Source organism: Oncorhynchus keta, chromosome 29, assembly GCF_023373465.1.
Source record: "Oncorhynchus keta strain PuntledgeMale-10-30-2019 chromosome 29, Oket_V2, whole genome shotgun sequence".
NCBI classification, from domain to species: Eukaryota; Metazoa; Chordata; class Actinopteri; order Salmoniformes; family Salmonidae; genus Oncorhynchus; species Oncorhynchus keta.
In genome coordinates this window covers 36,706,017-36,725,011 of record NC_068449.1, presented here as the reverse complement: position 1 = coordinate 36,725,011, position 18,995 = coordinate 36,706,017, and the positions used below count along the sequence as shown (strand labels likewise).

The 18,995-nt window shown below is 43.2% G+C and overlaps 1 protein-coding gene across 1 annotated transcript; it reads right to left on the bottom strand.

Moving 5' to 3' along the window:
- Nucleotides 1-2,093: 2,093 nt before the first annotated feature.
- Nucleotides 2,094-18,795, bottom strand: LOC118362860 (dihydropyrimidinase-related protein 5-like). Its single transcript, XM_035743538.2, has 14 exons — nucleotides 18,609-18,795; nucleotides 16,461-16,515; nucleotides 16,101-16,313; nucleotides 12,525-12,683; nucleotides 10,640-10,819; nucleotides 10,054-10,122; nucleotides 9,754-9,798; nucleotides 9,499-9,574; nucleotides 7,615-7,771; nucleotides 6,362-6,503; nucleotides 5,951-6,093; nucleotides 4,703-4,910; nucleotides 4,188-4,353; nucleotides 2,094-3,969 (listed from the first exon to the last, which is right to left on the bottom strand). The coding sequence occupies exons 2-14, from the start codon at nucleotides 16,506-16,508 to the stop codon at nucleotides 3,884-3,886; spliced, it is 1,692 nt and encodes a 563-aa protein (XP_035599431.1). The 5' UTR covers nucleotides 16,509-16,515; nucleotides 18,609-18,795; the 3' UTR covers nucleotides 2,094-3,883.
- Between the last annotated feature and the right edge of the window lie 200 nt (nucleotides 18,796-18,995).

Here is an 18,995-nt window from a genome sequence, read left to right as displayed (position 1 = left end):
ATGGACAGAAGCAATACTGTTATACTAGCAATGAGGAATTGGCCAAGAAGCGGCACTCTTCCGGGAGGCCGGAACTGATTGAATCTGTCCAGAATCGGGTGTCGGACTCTGCCCAGAATCAAAATGAATGACTGCCCAGAATCAGCCCAAGTACATCGCGCCATTTCCGTCTACCGGAATTCAGCCAACTTTGCCGGCATCTTACCAGAATCCCCCTGAAGCGGCACAATTCAAATTGAAATACATTTATACAACATTACCCGATTTAGTAATTCAAAATATTACTATTACACATTTTATGCATACAAATTATACCCATCCACCCCCCAAAAAAATGATGTTGGAGGAAACACCATACACCTGGTGACTGTGTCAGCATGCATGCGCCTGGCCCGGCACAAGAGGCCAAACCCTCCCCTAACTCGGACGATGCTGGGCCAATTGTGCATTGCCTCATGGGTCTCCCGGTCGCGGCTGGCACGGGTATCAAACTAGCATCTGTAGCAATGCAGTTTGCACTGTGATGCGGTGTCTCCCGGGTGTCCACTGTGCCACTCAGGAGGCTCCATCCACAAAGTTTTTCATGTTTATCAATTGCCTTGCACAAAGTATCAAAATACAACTTAAACATGACTATTAAAGAATTTTATTTAAATGTTAATTGTATTTTTTGATCACAGAAACACCGAGAAAATATGGAAACATAAATAAATAATGAAATGTTAATTATATAAATCAGACTGTGCAATCTTCTGCCAGAGAGTAGCCCCAATCGGCCTGAGACCCAAGTAATACATTTGGGCCAGATAACTGGCCCAAGCTCAATCCCCGCATCCTAGCCATAAGTAATACTGCCTAAGACGGCCCAGACTCGGGCCACATTACCTCGGCCGAGTCTGACTCTCAGCCAAGTGCTCCGACTCTCAGACGGAATCGGCCCAGATTCACTCTGCTAGCTGGGATGCTAAGTAGTTGCAAAGTAGCTTAAAGGCAGTAAGTAGTTGAAAAGTTGCTAATTAGCTCAAATGCTAAAGTTGTTTGTGATGGGATTAAAACGGGCAACCTTTGGGATGCTAGACCTTCGTTATACTCCCACCCATCCACCGCAACAATTTGGTTTTTGCCTTAATTAAGTAACCATCTGTTTTATGTAAATCCCAAAGGTAACATATCATACTAATTTGTAGTATGCTACGTCTAGTCTATGAGACCAGGCTGCAACCATACGCTCCAAAATGCGATGTGGTTCGACAAGAACACTGACATCTTGCCAAGGCAGAGATGCACCGAGACTCACTCGGACACAGCAGTGGACGCATAAATTCTGGACCAATGGCAGTGGCCAAATGTCATCAGCCCAACACCTTTTGGTGTTTTGTTTAAACGATGTTTAAACGTGCGTGGATAGCCTAGTAAAGGAGCCCTTTGAAGAGATTGTTTGACAATCAGATTAAAACATCATGACTAGTTGTGTTTGTGCCTCTATAAAAAGGTAATACATTTTAAAAGATAAATGACAAATCTTTACGACTAGGCTCACAGAGATCATATTGAATTAGGCTAATAGAGATTAATCGGCCGTGATTGGGAATCCCATAGGGCGTGTCGCACAATTGGCTCAGCGTCGTTTGGGTTTTGGTCGGGGTAGGCCGTCATTGTAAATAAGAATTTGTTCTTAACTGACTTGCCTAGTTAAACAAAGGTAAAAAATGAAATAAATAAAAATGGACGTCCCAAGGAATCCCAGATAGCACGGACCCCACCACTACCGACGCTTCGTCTGCAACAATTCAGGAACTAATGCGCATGCGCGGGACTCCATGCTGTTAGAGGCGAGTCTATGGTAAATATATAAATAGGACTTTGACCTATTATGGTGAGTAGTCACTAGCCTACATGTTCTTAGTCCTCCATAGAGCTTTGCTAAAGACCGATGTGGTTATTGGTGTCGTTTTATTCATTTTATAGGCTATTACATGCTAAAGCAACACAATTGTACATACATTGCAATCTATTGAACCCCATTTGCCAAATACAGTATAGGCTATAGGGGCTATTATGTTTGATCTTTTTTTAAGAAACACAATTCAAGCTTGAAATTTCCGTGTGGTTTATTTGCACTCAATCATGTGATAAAGAGCTGCAAGAACACATAGGATAAAACAAAACCAAACCTCAGTGAAAACACAGTAGGCTATTCAGCACCAGTGAGGACCTCTTACACTGCAGTCATATCGTGTACAGTGTGGTTTGGACTATGGCAAAACAATAAAGTATATTCTTCACAAACAAAGAGTCATATGATATGTTCTCAGTAGCTTACAATGGAACAGTGTCAAGACAATTTGAAACCCCCCAAAAAAACATCAGTGGTTTTCGTTGACACAATCTTGGATAAGCATGCCGTCCAGTAATATAATGACAGTGCATTGTTGAATGACATTATGACATAAACACATAACAAACCTGAAGAACTTGCATTTGTACATTTCCATTTCCATTATTAATACCAAACGATTCAATCAAATTAGATTATGCACTTCTCTTACCCAATCGACAGTGTTACAACATTGGAAGTGTCAACCCAAAAGATATACAAAAAACTGTCAAATACTTTTCAGTGCAAGACCAGAATTCCCTCAGTGTTGTAAACAAAAAAAAAGAACCCCACAGACATAAAAGTGTTATGTGCTCAGTAGTTAGTTTGCACATCCTAAAAAGAATCACAATCATAAACATGCTATCTCGAGTAACTGTATATGTGTTTAATGTGAGACTTCTCTTGTGAGAAAAAGGCATTTCCGAGTGAAGCTAGCTAACTTGCCGCTAAACAGACAGAGAAAAGTAAAGAAATATCATATCACCGCTTACACATAGAATGATGCTAAATATGAGTCATATCAGTGCCTCACATATCATTTTGTTCTATGCCACAACAGACATACAGTAAACACAGCGTAGGTTCATTCACATTGATGGGAGATGAGATGACCAGGAAGGAAGAGAGTGCTACGATATTCAACTCTAAACAGCAACATAGAAGCTATAACGACTCTGAACTTACTTAGCCTACGTATTTTGATGCCCGATGTCATCCTTAGTTGTTCAGGACTCATGATTATACTTTTGACAGTGCTGTAAAGGGGAATGACATCTTTTCAAATAACATTGTAAGATAAAAAACTTTTTTTTGTGTGTGTGTGTGTGTGTGTGTATCAGCTTGCATTTGACTTTTCGTCAAAATGAGACAAATGGAATCATGTTATATCATGTCAAGTGCTTTGAGATATTGTGTAGTAAATAACTAATCACGTGAATTCATGACTGTTCTGTATTGGTAGAAAAAGTTGTTTTGTTACACATAAAATCATGTAAGGAAAAGGCAGCTAAGTAGTACATGATACAAGTGCAATATTGTAGGTTAAACAGTGAGGTAAACCAATGATCAACTCAACCCCATCCTCCCCATACCCCCCTAAAACCATTAGTGTATAATGACATTGAGTACTTCCTCTAAAATACATACATTTATCCAAAACAGTCCACTAGCAACTTAGCTACCGTGCAAATTTAGTTTAGATTTGTCAAACATGTGTTAAGCCCAATATTGTTCAGGGTTTGACCATACAGGCAGATATTCCAAGAAATATTAAAATGACATCAATGTCATATGAATGTTACTCAGACCCTGTCGTCATATATACACTAAATACGTGAGTTGGTTTTTGAAATAACATGTAAGATTTTCTTTTCTTTCTATGCTTTCTGGGTGAACGTAAACAAGCCGTTTGTCTTAGTTGACCCTGAACTTTCCTTCAGGTTTCATTCTAATAGAGAACTACAGTAATTGTTTGGTTCTAGAACTCACTACTCTTCCACACAGTTACCAGATGCCACTGGATCGACCACCTGGGGGGGCCAGAATCCTTGCAGAAGATCTCTTTGGGATTTTATCATCAACCTGGGCACCTGGAGAGATTGATAAAACAAAAAGTGGCAAATAAAATCTGTTAGGTTCACAAAATGTAGCTAATTGTGCATCTTCCCAGTAGAGATTGAAACACATAGATATAGTAGATACTGCATTAGAGCTGGTGGTTAATACAATTATATAGGCCTTTAAGAGGGAGAGATGCAAATTATACAATTCCAAATTGCAAAGCGATGTGTGTGTGTGTGTGTGTTACCAGAGAGGCTGAAGCTGGACTCATGCAGGTCTCTCTGTCCTCCGTGCTTGGTGTGTGGTCGTGTTGGAGTGTCCCCATCACATGGTCCACAGTCCTTCTTCCCAGAATTCATCAACGCTACATCTCCTACGTAGGGCTCACGCTCCACGGCCTTCAGGGTCTGACACTGAGAGAGAGACACACACACGTGCACACGAGTAAGCAGAGATGCAAACACAGACACGCGCGCACGCGCACGCACACACACACACACACACACACACACACACACACACACACACACACACACACACACACACACACACACACACACACACACACACACACACACACACACACACAATAATTTGTCTCTGGTTATACACACAGTCATAACACATGAATAATACTTTATGACAATCTGAAGCAGGTACGGAAAGTGTATGCGATTCAAAGATCACCTTTCATCTGCGGCAAAATTCATAGGTAAAGGAACATTTTCAAATCCACATCCTGTTGATGGCTTTTTAGAATACCTTCTCCCGCTGCACCATCTTCTTGTAGAGGTAGTCAGGGAAGGTTCTGAGAGGATAGAACTTCCCAGAGCCCTCGGAGCACGTGAACACTCCGTTCTCATAGACCAAACGACCACGGCTAATGGTAACCAGTGGGACACCATGGCAGCGAAGACTCTCGTACAGGTTGTAGTCTCCACCCTGCACCTGTGTGTCCACAGAGATGGTCCTGGACACAGAGAAATATATTGTCTTAACACATACAATAGGTTATTGGTCTCGTGTGGCTCAGTTGATAAGAGAAGTATCTGGTAAGTGGCATATATTATTATTGTTACTCTATACTGGGGCGGCAGGGTAGCCTAGTGGTTAGAATGTTGTACTAGTAACTGTAATGGTTGCAAGTTCAAATCCCCAAGCTGATAAGGTACAAATCTGTCGTTCTGCCCCTGAACAGGCAGTTAACCCATTGAAAATAAGAATTTGTTCTTAACTGACTTTCCTAGTTAAATAAAGGTTAAAAAATTAAATTAAATTAAATTAAAATAAGTACTCTTAGAGGTAAAGGTTCCTGAAATAACCTTTTGGGTTCCCACACCGGCATAATCTTTCTAGTTGAAAAAGGTTCCAAGAGGAACCCCTCTGAAAAGGGTATTCGGGGAACCCTGTGTAAAGGTTCAAACCGGAATATTTTTGTGATAACATATTTTTCCTTTTTAATAATATATTGTAGAGGTGTCAGCCTATCAGATAGGAGGCGTGGCTTATTGTAGGCGTGGCTTTCAGGTAGTTATTTTTGGCCACCCGTTAATGTAAATGTCATTCCTGTTCATCATGTTATGTTTGAATACTGTAAATTTGAAAAAGTTATTGAACATTTTTGCATATTACATACTTTTATATAATAATAACATTATTGATTACATATAGTAATAAAGTTGCATAGGCATCTTGAGGAACTCACCTCTGTTAGCCTCAATAACTCTATAAAGGGTGGCCCAAAAAATATCTATCTGAAAGCCACACACCCCTTCTAAGTCACATCTCCACCTCAGGGTTCCCCAGGAACCCATTGCTACATTGAACCATTAAAGATTCCTCCAAGAACCCCTCAACTAACCAAAGGTGCAAATATGAACCGTTTAGTCGCCACTAATTCTAAGAGTGTATAAAATAAAAAACCTTAGCATCCCCCAGAGGGTAAACGGTCGCCGTAGCGGTATTAGTGAGAAGGGAGGGAGAGAGGGGACCGTGGATCCCTTTACATACCTGGTCCCTTCAGGGTCCCAGACCACCACGTCAGCGTCAGCCCCTGGGATGATCCTACCCTTCCTGGGGTACAGGTTGTAGATCTTAGCTGCGTTGGAGCTGGTCACCGCAACAAAACGGTTCTCGTCCATCTTGCCTCCGACCTACAGTAAGCAGAGGGTCAAAATGCTCCATGTCAGAGGGAGCAAACCTGTTATCAACATGTCAAGCACTAAACTCAAACAGCATATGTGTTTGACGGGGACCACGGCACAACAAATATTGCAACAGATACATGTCCAACGGCAACAAGGTATCACGGTAGTAGTTAGTTACAGCAGTCACAATAGCAGATCCAACCTTTCTGTTGTCTTTCTATACAGCCCTAGATCTTTGCCTAAGTACAAACAGAGATGCATCACGTTTGCTTACCACTCCTCTCTCCCAGATGACGCTCATGCGGTCCTGGGTGCCCGGGACTCCGTGGGGGATCTTTGTGAAGTCGTCCTTGCCCATAGCCTTCTGTTTGGTGGTGAAGGGGCGGTGGTCAGACGCCACTACGTTCAGTGTGTCACTATAGCGGGTCAGAGAGAAGGAGGAGAGGATAGGTCAGGGGGAAAATATAGGGAACGCAAATATCAATTCTATTAACTTTGATAACACTGTGTTCAGAGTTTCACTGTTGAAGCCCAATTATTATTTATTTTTTTACCCCCTTTTTCTCCCCAATTCCGTGGTATCCAATTGTTAGTAGTTACTGTCTTGTCTCATCGCTACAACTCCCGTACGGGCTCGGGAGAGACGAAGGTCGCGAGCCATGCGTCCTCCGAAACACAACCCAACCAAGCCGCATTGCTTCTTAACACAGCGTGCATCCAACCCGGAAGCCAGCCGCACCAATGTGTCAGAGGAAACACCGTACACCTAGCGACCTGGTCAGCGTGCACTGCGCCCGGCCCACCACAGGAGTTGCTGGTGTGCGATGAGACAAGGATATCCCTACCGGCCAAACCCTCCCTAACCCGGACGACGCTAGGCCAATTGTGCGTCGTCCCATGGATCTCCCCGTCACGGCCAGCTGCGGCAAGCCTGGGCTCGAACCCAGGGTCTCTGGAGGCACTGCATAGCCTTAGCCGACTGCACGACCCGGGAGGCCCCTCAGGGGGGAAATTTTGTTGAAATTTTATAATACCAACAGCAAAAATTATTTATATATATTAATGAGAGCTACAAGCGCTGTTAAGACTGGTGCCTGGATTCAATCCAACACAGATGTATGATTTGGTCACAGCTGTAGAATTTAAAGGCACTTTCCCACTGAATAAATCACCTTCAGCAGGGTACAAAGGAAATGTGCCCCTCTTACTTCCCAAGTAGACTCATCAGGTAGGTGTGTGTGTGGTGTGTGTGTGTGTGTGCTCTTACTTCCCAAGTAGACTCATCAGGTAGGTACGTGTGTGTGTGTGTGTGTGTGTGTGTGTGTGTGTGTGTGTGTGTGTGTGTGTGCTCTTACTTTCCCAGTAGACTCATCAGGTAGGTACGTGTGTGTGTGTGTGTGTGTGTGTGTGTGTGTGTGTGTGTGTGTGTGTGTGTGTGTGTGTGTGTGTGTGTGTGTGTGTGTGTGTGTGTGTGTGTGTGTGTGTGTGTGTGTGTGTGTGTGTGTGTGTGTGTGTGAGCGCTCTTACTTTCCCAGTAGACTCATCAGGTAGTTGGGTGTGTTTGGGTCCAGGCGTAGAGGAGGAACAGTGACGTAGGCTGCAGCATGGGCCCAGTCCTGATGGTAGTACTGCAGACCGTTCAGCACCGCATGGGCTGTGGTCGTCTCCCCATGGACCACTTTACCTATAGGCAGATTATATAGATGGATTTATACATATCCATATACAGTGCCTTCGGAAATTATTCAGACCCCTTGACTTTTTCCGCATTTTGTTACGTTACAGCCTTATTCAAAAAATTATTCAATCGTTTTTCCCCCCCTCATCAATCTACACACAATACCCCATAATGACAAAGCAAAAAACAGTTTTTTAGAAATATTAGCTCATTTATATAAATATAAAAAACTTGAATATTACATTTACATAAGTATTCAAACCCTTTACTCAGTACTTTGTTGAAGCACCTTTGGCAGTGATTACAGCATCGAGTCTTCTTAGGTATGACGCTACAAGCTTGGCACACCTGTATTTGGGGAGTTTTTCCCATTCTTCTCTGCAGATCCTCTCAAGCTCTGTCAGGTTGGGTGGGGAGCGTTGCAGCACAGCTATTTTCAGGTCTCTCCAGAGGTGTTCGATCGGGTTCAAGTCCAGGCTCTGGCTGGGCAACTCAAGGACATTCAGAGACTTGTCCCCAAGCCATTCCAGCATTGTCTTGGCTGTGTGCTTAGGGTCATTGTCCTGTTGTAAGGTGAACCACACCAGTCTGAGGTCCTGAGTGCTTTGGAGCAGGTTTTCATCAAGGATCTCTCTGTACTTTGCTCCGTTCATCTTTGCCTCGATCCTGACTAGTCTTATAATAATAATAATATATGCCATTTAGCAGACGCTTTTATCCAAAGCGACTTACAGTCATGTGTGCATACATTCTACGTCCCTCCGCTGAAAAACAATCCCCACAGCATGATTCTGCCACCAGAGTTCAATCTTGGTTTCATCAGACCAGATAATCTTGTTTCTCATAGTCTGAGAGTCTTTAGGTGCCTTTTTTCAAACTCCAATTTGGCTGTCATGTGCCTTTTACTGAGGAGTGGCTTCCGTCTGGCCACTTTACCATAAAGGCCTGATTGGTGGAGTGCTGCAGAGATGGTTGTCCTTCTGGAAGGTTCTCCCATCTCCACAGAGAAACTCTGGAGCTCTGTCAGAGTGACCACCGGGGTCTTGATCACCTCCCTGACCAAGGCCCTTCTCTCCCGATTGCTCAGTTTGGCCGGGCCATCAGCTTTAGGAAGAGTCTCGGTGGTTCCAAAATTCTTCCATTTAAGAATGATGGAGGCCACTGTGTTCTTGGGGACCTTCAATGCTGCAGATAATCTTTAGGGTAACCTTCCCCAAATCTGTGCCTCGACACAATCCTGTCTCGGAGCTCTAAGGACAATTCCTTCGACCTCCTTGGCTTGGTTTTTGCTCTGACATTCACTGTCAACTGTGGGACTTTATATAGACAGGTGTGTGCCTTTCCAAATCATGTCTAATCAATTGAATTTACCACAAGTGGACTCGTGTGTAGATTGCTGAGGATTTTCTTTTAATTAATCAATTTTAGAATGAGGCTGTATCGTTACAAAATTTAGAAAAAGTCAAGGGGTCTGAATACTTTCTGAAGGCACTGGACTGTGATGTGTAGTATTGGCCAGTTACTGTAACTAACAAACAGACAGACAGACAGACAGACAGACAGACAGACAAGACAGACAGACAAGACGGGGTTCCAAAAGCACTTGTAGTGAAGATCAGCCCAAGCCAGCAAACCAGATGAAAAGTAATCCGCGGTATGCACAGGACAGGATAAGACAGGACAGAACAAGACAGGATATGACAGGACAGGATTAAGATATGCCTTGGCCTTACCCTGCATCTTGGCTGTGGCAAGCACATCTCCTGCTGACATGCTGGACACGTTGACAAGGTAGATAGGACAGTGGGCCTGAAAGAGAACGACAGAGAGTGAGACAACATGTCTTAGAAAGAGTTTCACCAGAAGAAAACATGCCAAATGCAGGACTGGTTCCAGATACTGCAGGGTATTTCGGGGGCAGTTAGCATTGTACTGAAGTGCTTGATGATAAAGAGAATGCAACAACTTGACACAGAACACACACTCACCCTATTGGCGATGGTGATCGCCCGGTGGGTGGCCTCTGCCTCCAGCTGTGAGAAAGAAAAAACAATCGGATATTGTGTTGAGTTGGTAGGGTCATTACAATATTATGAAGGGCTGATATCTCTAACATAGGCACTGGAAAAGCTTCACTGTAACGGCTATGTCTATGAAGTGATGAAAGAAAAGGGAAGGAGTATGTGTCCATTATGAGCACAGATTACAACAGTAATATATAATAATATCATGAGAATATATGCCATTTAGCAGACGCTTTTATCCAAAGAGTAAAGAGAGTGTCTTACCTCCTCTGGTCTGCTGATCTCAATGCCCTCTGGGCCGCTGATTCCCAGGTCCAATGCCTCTTTGGCTCCCTGGAAAACACACAGGGATTCCTGGTGTTATGTGCTGTATCACTGATAGAAACCGGATGTGCACTAGATATGGCTGACGGTTCAACCATCACGAACGTTGGATGTCCGTTCAAGTCATTTTAACTCGACGGGCAACTTCGGAAAAAAACGGGAACTCATCATGATGGGGCGCAATGGTGCGTGGGTCAGTTACAATGGTCCCCCCCCCCTCCAAAAAAAGTTGCTCCATGGGCTCTGTCTCACCTCTGACCTTCCTACACAACAGCCCTAGTCTCCTTTGTGTGAATAAAACTGCTTACTGTGATGACAGTCCCTCTGTCAAACCAGCACCAGTCAGTTTCTCACACTTTTGTCAACTGTTTGTGTCAGCCAATTTCTTACAGTTGGATAGATAAGGGTTTTTAAAAGTAATGAATGAAATTAAGCTGACTTTGTCGTATTTCTTTCTGAACAAAGACATGATGGAAGAAAAGTCATTGATGTGGGACTACATATCGAACCAGATTCGGAGACTCACCTCGGCCACTAGTTCTCCGTTCTCAGCGTGTACACGGGCCACTGCCCCGATGTCCTTACAGTTCTGTAGGGCCTGGAAAAGCTCTGAGTCCCTCAGCATGAACAGGTCCTTATAGGCCATGAACATCTGGAACGAGTTGATCCCTTTATCTCTCACCAGGCTCTCCATCTCAGCACGCACCTACAGGTCAGGGGTTAGAGGTCAGAGTTCACCTGAACAAGATGAACACAGTCAGGAGTAGGGCTGTTACAATGACCGTATTACAGCCGCACCGACGGCCACGAGTCATGACGGCAGTCAAATTGCAAGTGACCGTTTAGTCACGGTAACTAGGCTTCTCCAAGCTCTGATGCTGGTGGTCATTAGTAGCCTACAAAACTTGCTAACTGCCTGGTACTCAGCACTCTATTGTCCCTCTAATCACTCTGACATCAATGCAAATGTAATCGAAAATCTAATCAAACACTTCATGAGAGCCCATGAGCTCATGTTGCTCAACATTTCTATGGGCTATGCAATTGTGTGAGAAAACAGAGTGATGGCCTCTGTTAAAAAGAGGAGGATCCCATCAGCCCTTCTATAGACTAGGCCTACTATATTGTTTTCTCAACTTTCCTAATATTAAGCACATTGCTTCTCTTTATAACAGGAGTATAGCCTACCTGGCTGGCATGAAAATGAACCACAGGAAACACGTTCTCCATACACTATTTAAGTGCATAGATGACATGTATTTTTACCTCCCGCCCCTGTTTCGATTACAGGTGCATGATAATGGTCCATTCTAAATCAAAACAAATTTCACACATATATTATTTAGTATAAGTAAAGATTAAATCAAGAATAGTCTAAATGGGTGACAATATTAGCCTATCACTTATATATTATCACTTGAGAATGATAACCATCTTAAGGCAAGAAACACTGCATGCTTTTTTAATGCAACATTTTCAAATCATAGTCCCACTCCTCATGTAGCTTAGCCCATGGGCCTATATGTTCTGATAAGGTTTATATCACAACTAAACTGGCCAAATAACTTATTAAAATGAAGCACATTAATCCGCTATACAATGTGTATAGAGCCTAACTGGCATACATATGCAGTGCGTGAGTTTCAAGTTTGGCGAAGATAATTTGAACCCATAAAAATGCACCTTCATAATAAAAGCATTACATGCATAATTGCATTTGTGGTCACTTTAGATAATGGTGTTTTACTGCTAATGCAATATTCACGCTTATAGCCTACTGCCGTGTGCATTACTGTGCATATAAAATGAAGAAATAGCCTAATAGTTCATCAACATTTTAAGCTAAACGTTCTGATCTGTTGCTTCAGGCTCATTGCTCATTGACCCAAACATAGTCTATATTTATTTATTTATCGCACAGAATAGAACACGTCAACTTTTGTACAATGGGGGATAGTAGATTGACATAGGCTAGTAGTGCTTTTGCTGTTCGTTAGGCCTACCCATCTTGTTGGCTGACGAACAGTAAATGTGGACAGTTCTTCCAATATCTTCAATATGCGCCTCGGAATTGGCGCAGTTGCGTCCCCGACGTGCCTGTCTTCACTTGTTTGTAGCCTGTGAGAAAGACCCGATCACGTGACGGAAAGCCAGCAGTTATTTCCTTGACAATCACAGGCTGACAAAATGGCAGGACCGCCACAGCCTTAGTCAGGAGTCATACCTTTTCATACTATTGTGCCAACCTGAATCGTAGTGTGTTGGCATCGATATTGTCCTTTCAGTGACATTTGCAGCACAGTTCCAGCAACTCTGGCGGATGTGTCACCAGGTCAGTGCAGTACAGATCTTAGCTCAGTTAAATGAAACGGGTATGAAAACACCAGTTATCAAGGGAGTGTGACAGTTACCTTGGGCCCCCACCAGGTGACCCCCATATGCAGGGCGTAATCGCAGCAGGCTTTATTGTCGGCCTGGGAGCGGGCCTTCTCGTAGGCTTCCAGTAGAGATTCATTCTTCTCTGGTAATACATGTCCTATAACCATGGTGGTACCTCCAGCCAGGGCTGCCTGTTGACAGAACCACCAGTATCTCAGATCAGAGAAGAGACAGACATTAAAAGGATGGATATCATTTTACATAAAGGTATATTATACTGAACAAAAATAGAAACGTAACCTATTGGTCCCATGTTTCACGAGGTGAAATATACTTATTTTCCCTTCCATACGCACTAAAATAGTATTTCTCTCAAATTTTGCGCACATGCCCAGCACCTTGAGGAGTATTTCTGTCCGTAATAAAGTACTTTTGTGGGGAATGACTCATTCTTATTGGCTGGGCATGGCTCCCCAGTGGGTGGGCCTATGCCCTCCAAGGCCAGCCATGGCCAGCCAGGGCCTAATGAATTTATTTAAATTGACTGATTTCCTTATATGAACTGTAGCTCATTATAATTATTGAAATTGTTGCATGCTGCATTTATATTGCTGTTCAGTATAGGTACTACGTTACATTAAGAAATACTTTATAAAAGTGTTTGTAAATGGTTTATAAGTAGGAGGACACCGAGACACAACACATTTAAGTATCGCTAGGCAAAGGCTCCATAATGATGTCTGGTCTCGTTAATTAATGCCAATGACAGTATAGGGTTAATACATGCATCCATTATTCTCTATAAATTCCGGGGGCGAGACATAATTAACATGCCAACATACCTCAGGTTGAAACCCAACAGTAAAAGGTGTCAATTACCCCTAATGTTTATTTACTGGATGGGAGGTGAAAAACATCAATCAGTAACTAGATTAGAACATGGGAAGAGGACTGGGAGATAAATGAAAAGATATTACAGAGCATGATGATGGTCAGTGAGCTAATGTATATCAAGGAACTGTCAGTCTTTTCATTGTTTATTACACGATCAATCAGCTATCCATTCAGGGCTGTTTACATCTGAAGCAAAGGCAGACGTACTAGATCGAAGATGTAGTAACGAGGAACACATTGTATGGTCCGTCGAGATAGTAAAACTGATATATATATATATATATATGTATATGTATGTATATATATATATATATATATATATATATATATATATATATCCCAGAGATTCCAAGGTATGAAAGCTTGACTACTGCTCCATTACATATTTGTGAGTGTACTAAATCCTTACAAAACCAGGTTGATACTGATGTGAACAACAAATACATTCTATATGACATCTTTCCAAATACTTGTAGTCTGTTACTAAGTGAATGCTCCAAAGAGCATCTTTGAGTCAGCTGACCCTAGAGAGAGTGGAGTACTGTCTGGTAAGGATTGGGGGTGTGTCTAGTGTGTTGGAGAACTATTGTCTTCAAGCACAATGGCCTGAGTGAAAATGCTTCGCAGCAGTCTTTGCAGCAGCCCGACAGTAGCCATGGAAACAGAAACTGATCTGCATTTGTCTCTGTACTCTAGCCGGGCAGCACGGCAGCAGCTGCCCGGCTAGACAGATCCGCCAACCCCAGTAGAGCAGAAAGATAACATCTCCTTGGCTAGCTTGTCGTTTATGCCTAAAAACACAGCTATGTTCTCAGACTCTATATGTCATCTCTGGGTGGTAGAGAATGATGATTGATGAGTCATGCATGCCCTGAGGTGATCTGGGATAGCCCCAGTCTCAGTGTGTGACCCTCCACCATTTTCTCTCTCTCTCTCTCCCTCTCTCTCGCCTGTCTCATTCTCCTTCTCATTCTATCTTTGTCTGTCTGTCTGTCAGTCTGTCTCTCTCGCTCTCGCTATCCCTGTAGCATCTTCTCTCGCTCTCATCTGTCTCTCATTCTCTTTCTCATTCTCTCTTTGTCTCACTCTCTCTATCTCTCTGTCTGTCTCTCCCTATCTATCTCTCGCTATCCCTCCACCATCTTCTCTCTCCAGTCTGTTCAGTGCCCTGCTGTGCTGACTGCATCAGGAGTCAGCACACCCTGCTACAGCTTCCACAGCTTTCTGCCACATTATCTATATAAATAATTTATGGGGTAGGTGAGATATGTACTAAAATAAAATAAAGATGACTCAGAATAATGGAGAATATTATATAATAAATAACTTGAGTCAGCAGCCTTATGTATCCACTATCTTTGTCTAAATCAAAGCAGCATCTCTGAGTCTGAACCACGCCCAGTTTATTACTGTAGTAGCTCTCTGAATATTTCTTGGTCTCAAACCCTAGCTCCTAGCTACTTCTGTAGATCAAAGAGTAATTACTTGGTAATTTGGTAATTACTTCAACGTGCCTTCTGATAGGCTGAGAGGGGTTTTGGCCATTGGGCCTATCGTTTACACTTTTTATAATCTTTCACATCTACAGGAAAGGAGTGTCTAGGGATGAGGGGATGAGGGGCTAGGGCAGGGTGGGCAAATATTTGGCTCGAGGGTCACATCAGGATTTTGAAATTCAACGGAGGGCCGCATTTTTTGGGGGACCAATTGTTTGTTAAAATCAATTGACGGGGGCCTCCCAAGTAGCGCAGCGGTCTAAGGCACTGCATCGTAGTGCTTGAGACGTCACTACAGACTCGGGTTCGAGTTTCCTCTGACATATTGGTGCGGCTGGCTTCTGGGTTAAGAGGGCATTGTGTCAAGTAGCAGTGTGGCTTGGCTGGGTTGTGTTTTTGGAGGACGCACGGCTCTCGACCTTCGCCTCTCCTGAGTTCGTACGGGAGTTGCAGCAATGGGACAAGACTGTAACTACCAATTGGACACCACGAAATTGGGGGAGGGGGGATGATGTCTCGCGGACTGGATTGAAGTGTCCGGCGGGCCAGGCAAGCTGGGAAGATGAGTTTATTTAGTTGCCATGGTACATGGCGGTCCACTGGGTTACCGGGAGAGGAAAATATGTTTGCCAGATGGTTGTTTCCCACTAGACTGGGCCAATTATCGTGTATTAAATGGTACATACTAATTATGTATCTGTTTTTCCAGTTCAGTTCAATGACCTACCATATTAGTATAATGTATTACTAAATTCCCAGAGGGTAATGTAATAATGACATCATTGCAACCATTTTGCGTCCACTGGGATTTGAATTGCTGTAACTGAGTCATTGGCATTGCTAGACAGACCTTGCCACAGGTTTCTACCAAAATACACACATAAGGAGAGTAATGCCAGAGTCCTAAAGCACCAGCCCTTTTTAATCAATGAACCAACCAATCAAATGTGATTGACCCAGCCCCCTTTTTGCAACCACATATATCACAAGGTTTTGTTCAGTAACCCTGCCTTAATCTCCAGAGCATGCGGCAGCACAGTGGCAAAGAAAATCTCCCTAGAAGGAAGAAACCTGGAGAGGAACCAGAATCAGATGAGAGACCCATCCTGCACTGGGCTACACTGAGGGTTACTGAGGGTAATAATGCCAGTGTCGTTAAGCATGGTACTTCCTCTCAACCTCACGGACAGTCGTAGAAAAGCTGTAGATCATTCGTACCTTGGTGCCGCTATAGTAGTCGTCTACGGTGGTAGCGTTCATGAAACTCTGCTGCAGGTGCACGCTGGTGTCAATCCCCCCGGGGAGGACCAGTTTCCCAGAGGCGTCAATCACCTTGGCCCCTCCTGGGATCATCAGCCCCTCCCCCACCTGCTGGATGATGCCGTTCTCAATGTACACATCCGCCTCCTGCGTGACGTCATCGTTCACCACCTGGTGTCAAAAGGGAGAAAAGAGCGATCAGGTGTTGGACAGAAGAAAATGCATACATGAAACAGGTAATAGTTTTGTAATGCTTCACAGTCATTTCTTTTTAGACGAACATGTAACAGCCCAACAACAACAGTCAACACCTCCCACCTTGCCGCCCTTGATTAGGATCCTGGTTGTCGCTGAACTGGAAGACATGACGGCTCTGGAAGAGAGAGATTAGAAGTGAAGGGTTGGATAAAAACACTACCATGCTTTTCTCATTTGTGGTGCAGGGAGTTACAGCCCCAAAATTGATATTGTAGAAGAAAAAATATTTTTTAAGACCTCTGCATATTTTCTCAGGAAGAGAGACAAGCAGACAAAAAAATAAATAAAAACGTTTCACTCTCATGGAGAACGGTATTCGTTTCTGACCAGTTATACCACCTCAACTACAACTAGACAAGCTATGGTACCACTTACTGTCATTGGCATTGCATTCAGATGTGAGGAGGCAGTGACCCACTGAAGAACACAAATGAATTGCTGTGTTCTAAAACAAGCTATAGCACAATAAACATTGTGTTCTCAACTTGGCATGGCCAGGCTGCTGTGACATCAACGAATGGGCCTGAGGCGGTGTCTGTCACTGAGTATGACCAAACATCCCTTAGCTTAGGTGTCCGTCTACCTGCCTGTCTGCCTGGACTAAAAGTGTTCAACAAGTCACACACTGGTTCACACTTTTCATCCATAACCATCATTTTTTTTCTCCCTTCTAAAAACGAAATGTAGCACATTACAAAGCGAACCTGTACATACATATTGTAGAAGTGTGTTGTGGTACGAGACATAGAGGAATTTCTTATCGCATCCGAAAATGTAAAATATTTCAATATTCCAATACTATAATCTTTCTTGGATTAATATGAATAAAATGATAAATATCCCCCAGGCACTCCTCCTCTTTATGTGTGTGTGTCTAGGTGGGTGTGGGAGTGGTAATGTATGTGATAGTGTGGGTGAGGCAGCCAGCAAGTTTACCACATGCTCTCTATCCTCATGGATCCACATTCGGAGCTGAGATCATCTATATAAAACGATGACATCTTGCACATGAATGCTCAGACTCAAATCAAGGTCAACCGTAAAGGCAAGACAGCTGATGTCTAAAATGTCATATCATGTTCATTTTGAAAGGTGGGAGGAAGGGAATATGCACCAACCATTGGTTATCCATCACTTCCACTGACCCACATCTGGCTGAGTGTTCTAGGATTTAGGATTAATGAATGAATGAAGTTACAACAATATGCCTTTCATGGGTAGAATAGAAACAAATAGCCTACAGGCTACCTAAAAAAATAATCGACTCATTTTAGGGTGGAGCACAACTCATCAGTCTAGGCTAGCGCACAAATAAAAGGAAGGCAGTCTTCTGTCGCTAAAATAATTCAGATCTAAATATATTAATATTACAAACAGCGTTTAGCATATTCACACAAAATTGACACAAACCTGGAAATTACAGTAGCCAACGTAGATATTTATTTGGAAAATTGATCATGGAGTTTGAAACGTCCCAAATAGATTCCCTCATAAAGTATAGCCATTTCAAGGTTTATAGCCTAAACCTGTTATAGGCTAGTCTGTAACAAATACGGACAGGACACACATGTCATTTACTAAGGATTTAAATCACTATGTAAATAGATCTAAAATGATAAATTCCACATCCCACTTGACACAAAAGAAACACCGGCCTTCCTCCCTCAGGATACATAACCGACCCAGAAAACGGTCTCCAAAACCCTCCTACCCTCCCCATGATGACGGAACACTGCATAATATTCACCCTCTTCCATCCCACCGCCTAAAGATCATGTTGCACTTGCATCGTAGTAATCGATGGGCCAAATTCATAGCAAGTGTAATTGGATAGTTATAGCATTTAGCCTATGTCCCCAGTCCGAGTTCAATATACCGTCTGCCGGTATGATCATGTAGGTTCTAATTTCGACTACCCCCCACCCCTCACACACACACAAAAAAAGCCAATGGCATGAAAGGAATTAGGATGGCAAAATCAGAAATGAAAAATACGCAGTCAGGTCTCCGGGTAGCAATCCCTTTACAGACATTGAGCCAGTCGGCATAAGAAACAAAGTATCCACATAAAAGCAAGCATCCGTGTCTAGGGACGATCCATACACCCACATAGTCTGGGCCCTCAAATCGAAGCCTCTTCACATAATTCTTAGTAAATAGCCTATCAGTACGATACAAAATTGCACATCTCAATCGCGCTCCACATACCTCTCCTAAAGGCCTACGGCTCCAAAACGCCTTTTCGGTTACTTTATGATAGACTACAACAGCACCAATCCGTTGAATGAGACGAACACTTGCTGCAGCCAGGGGCAGATGCTTCACTCTGAATCCAGCCTGCTCAACCTCAGGTCGCAGCATCCAAGTCCGTGCGACGTGCAGACGCTCCAATCACCGATAGGGAACGCAGACTCGATCACCAGATTAACCAATTACTTTGCACTTCAGGCGTGTCCATTTGGAAGGGGCTGTACCATTGTGGGAGGAACAGGGTGTGAACTGTGATTACTGGAAAGGAAAGATCATGGATAAAGCAAGGAGTTCATATCATCACTAGCCTATAAATTACAATACACAGTATTTCTCAATAATTCA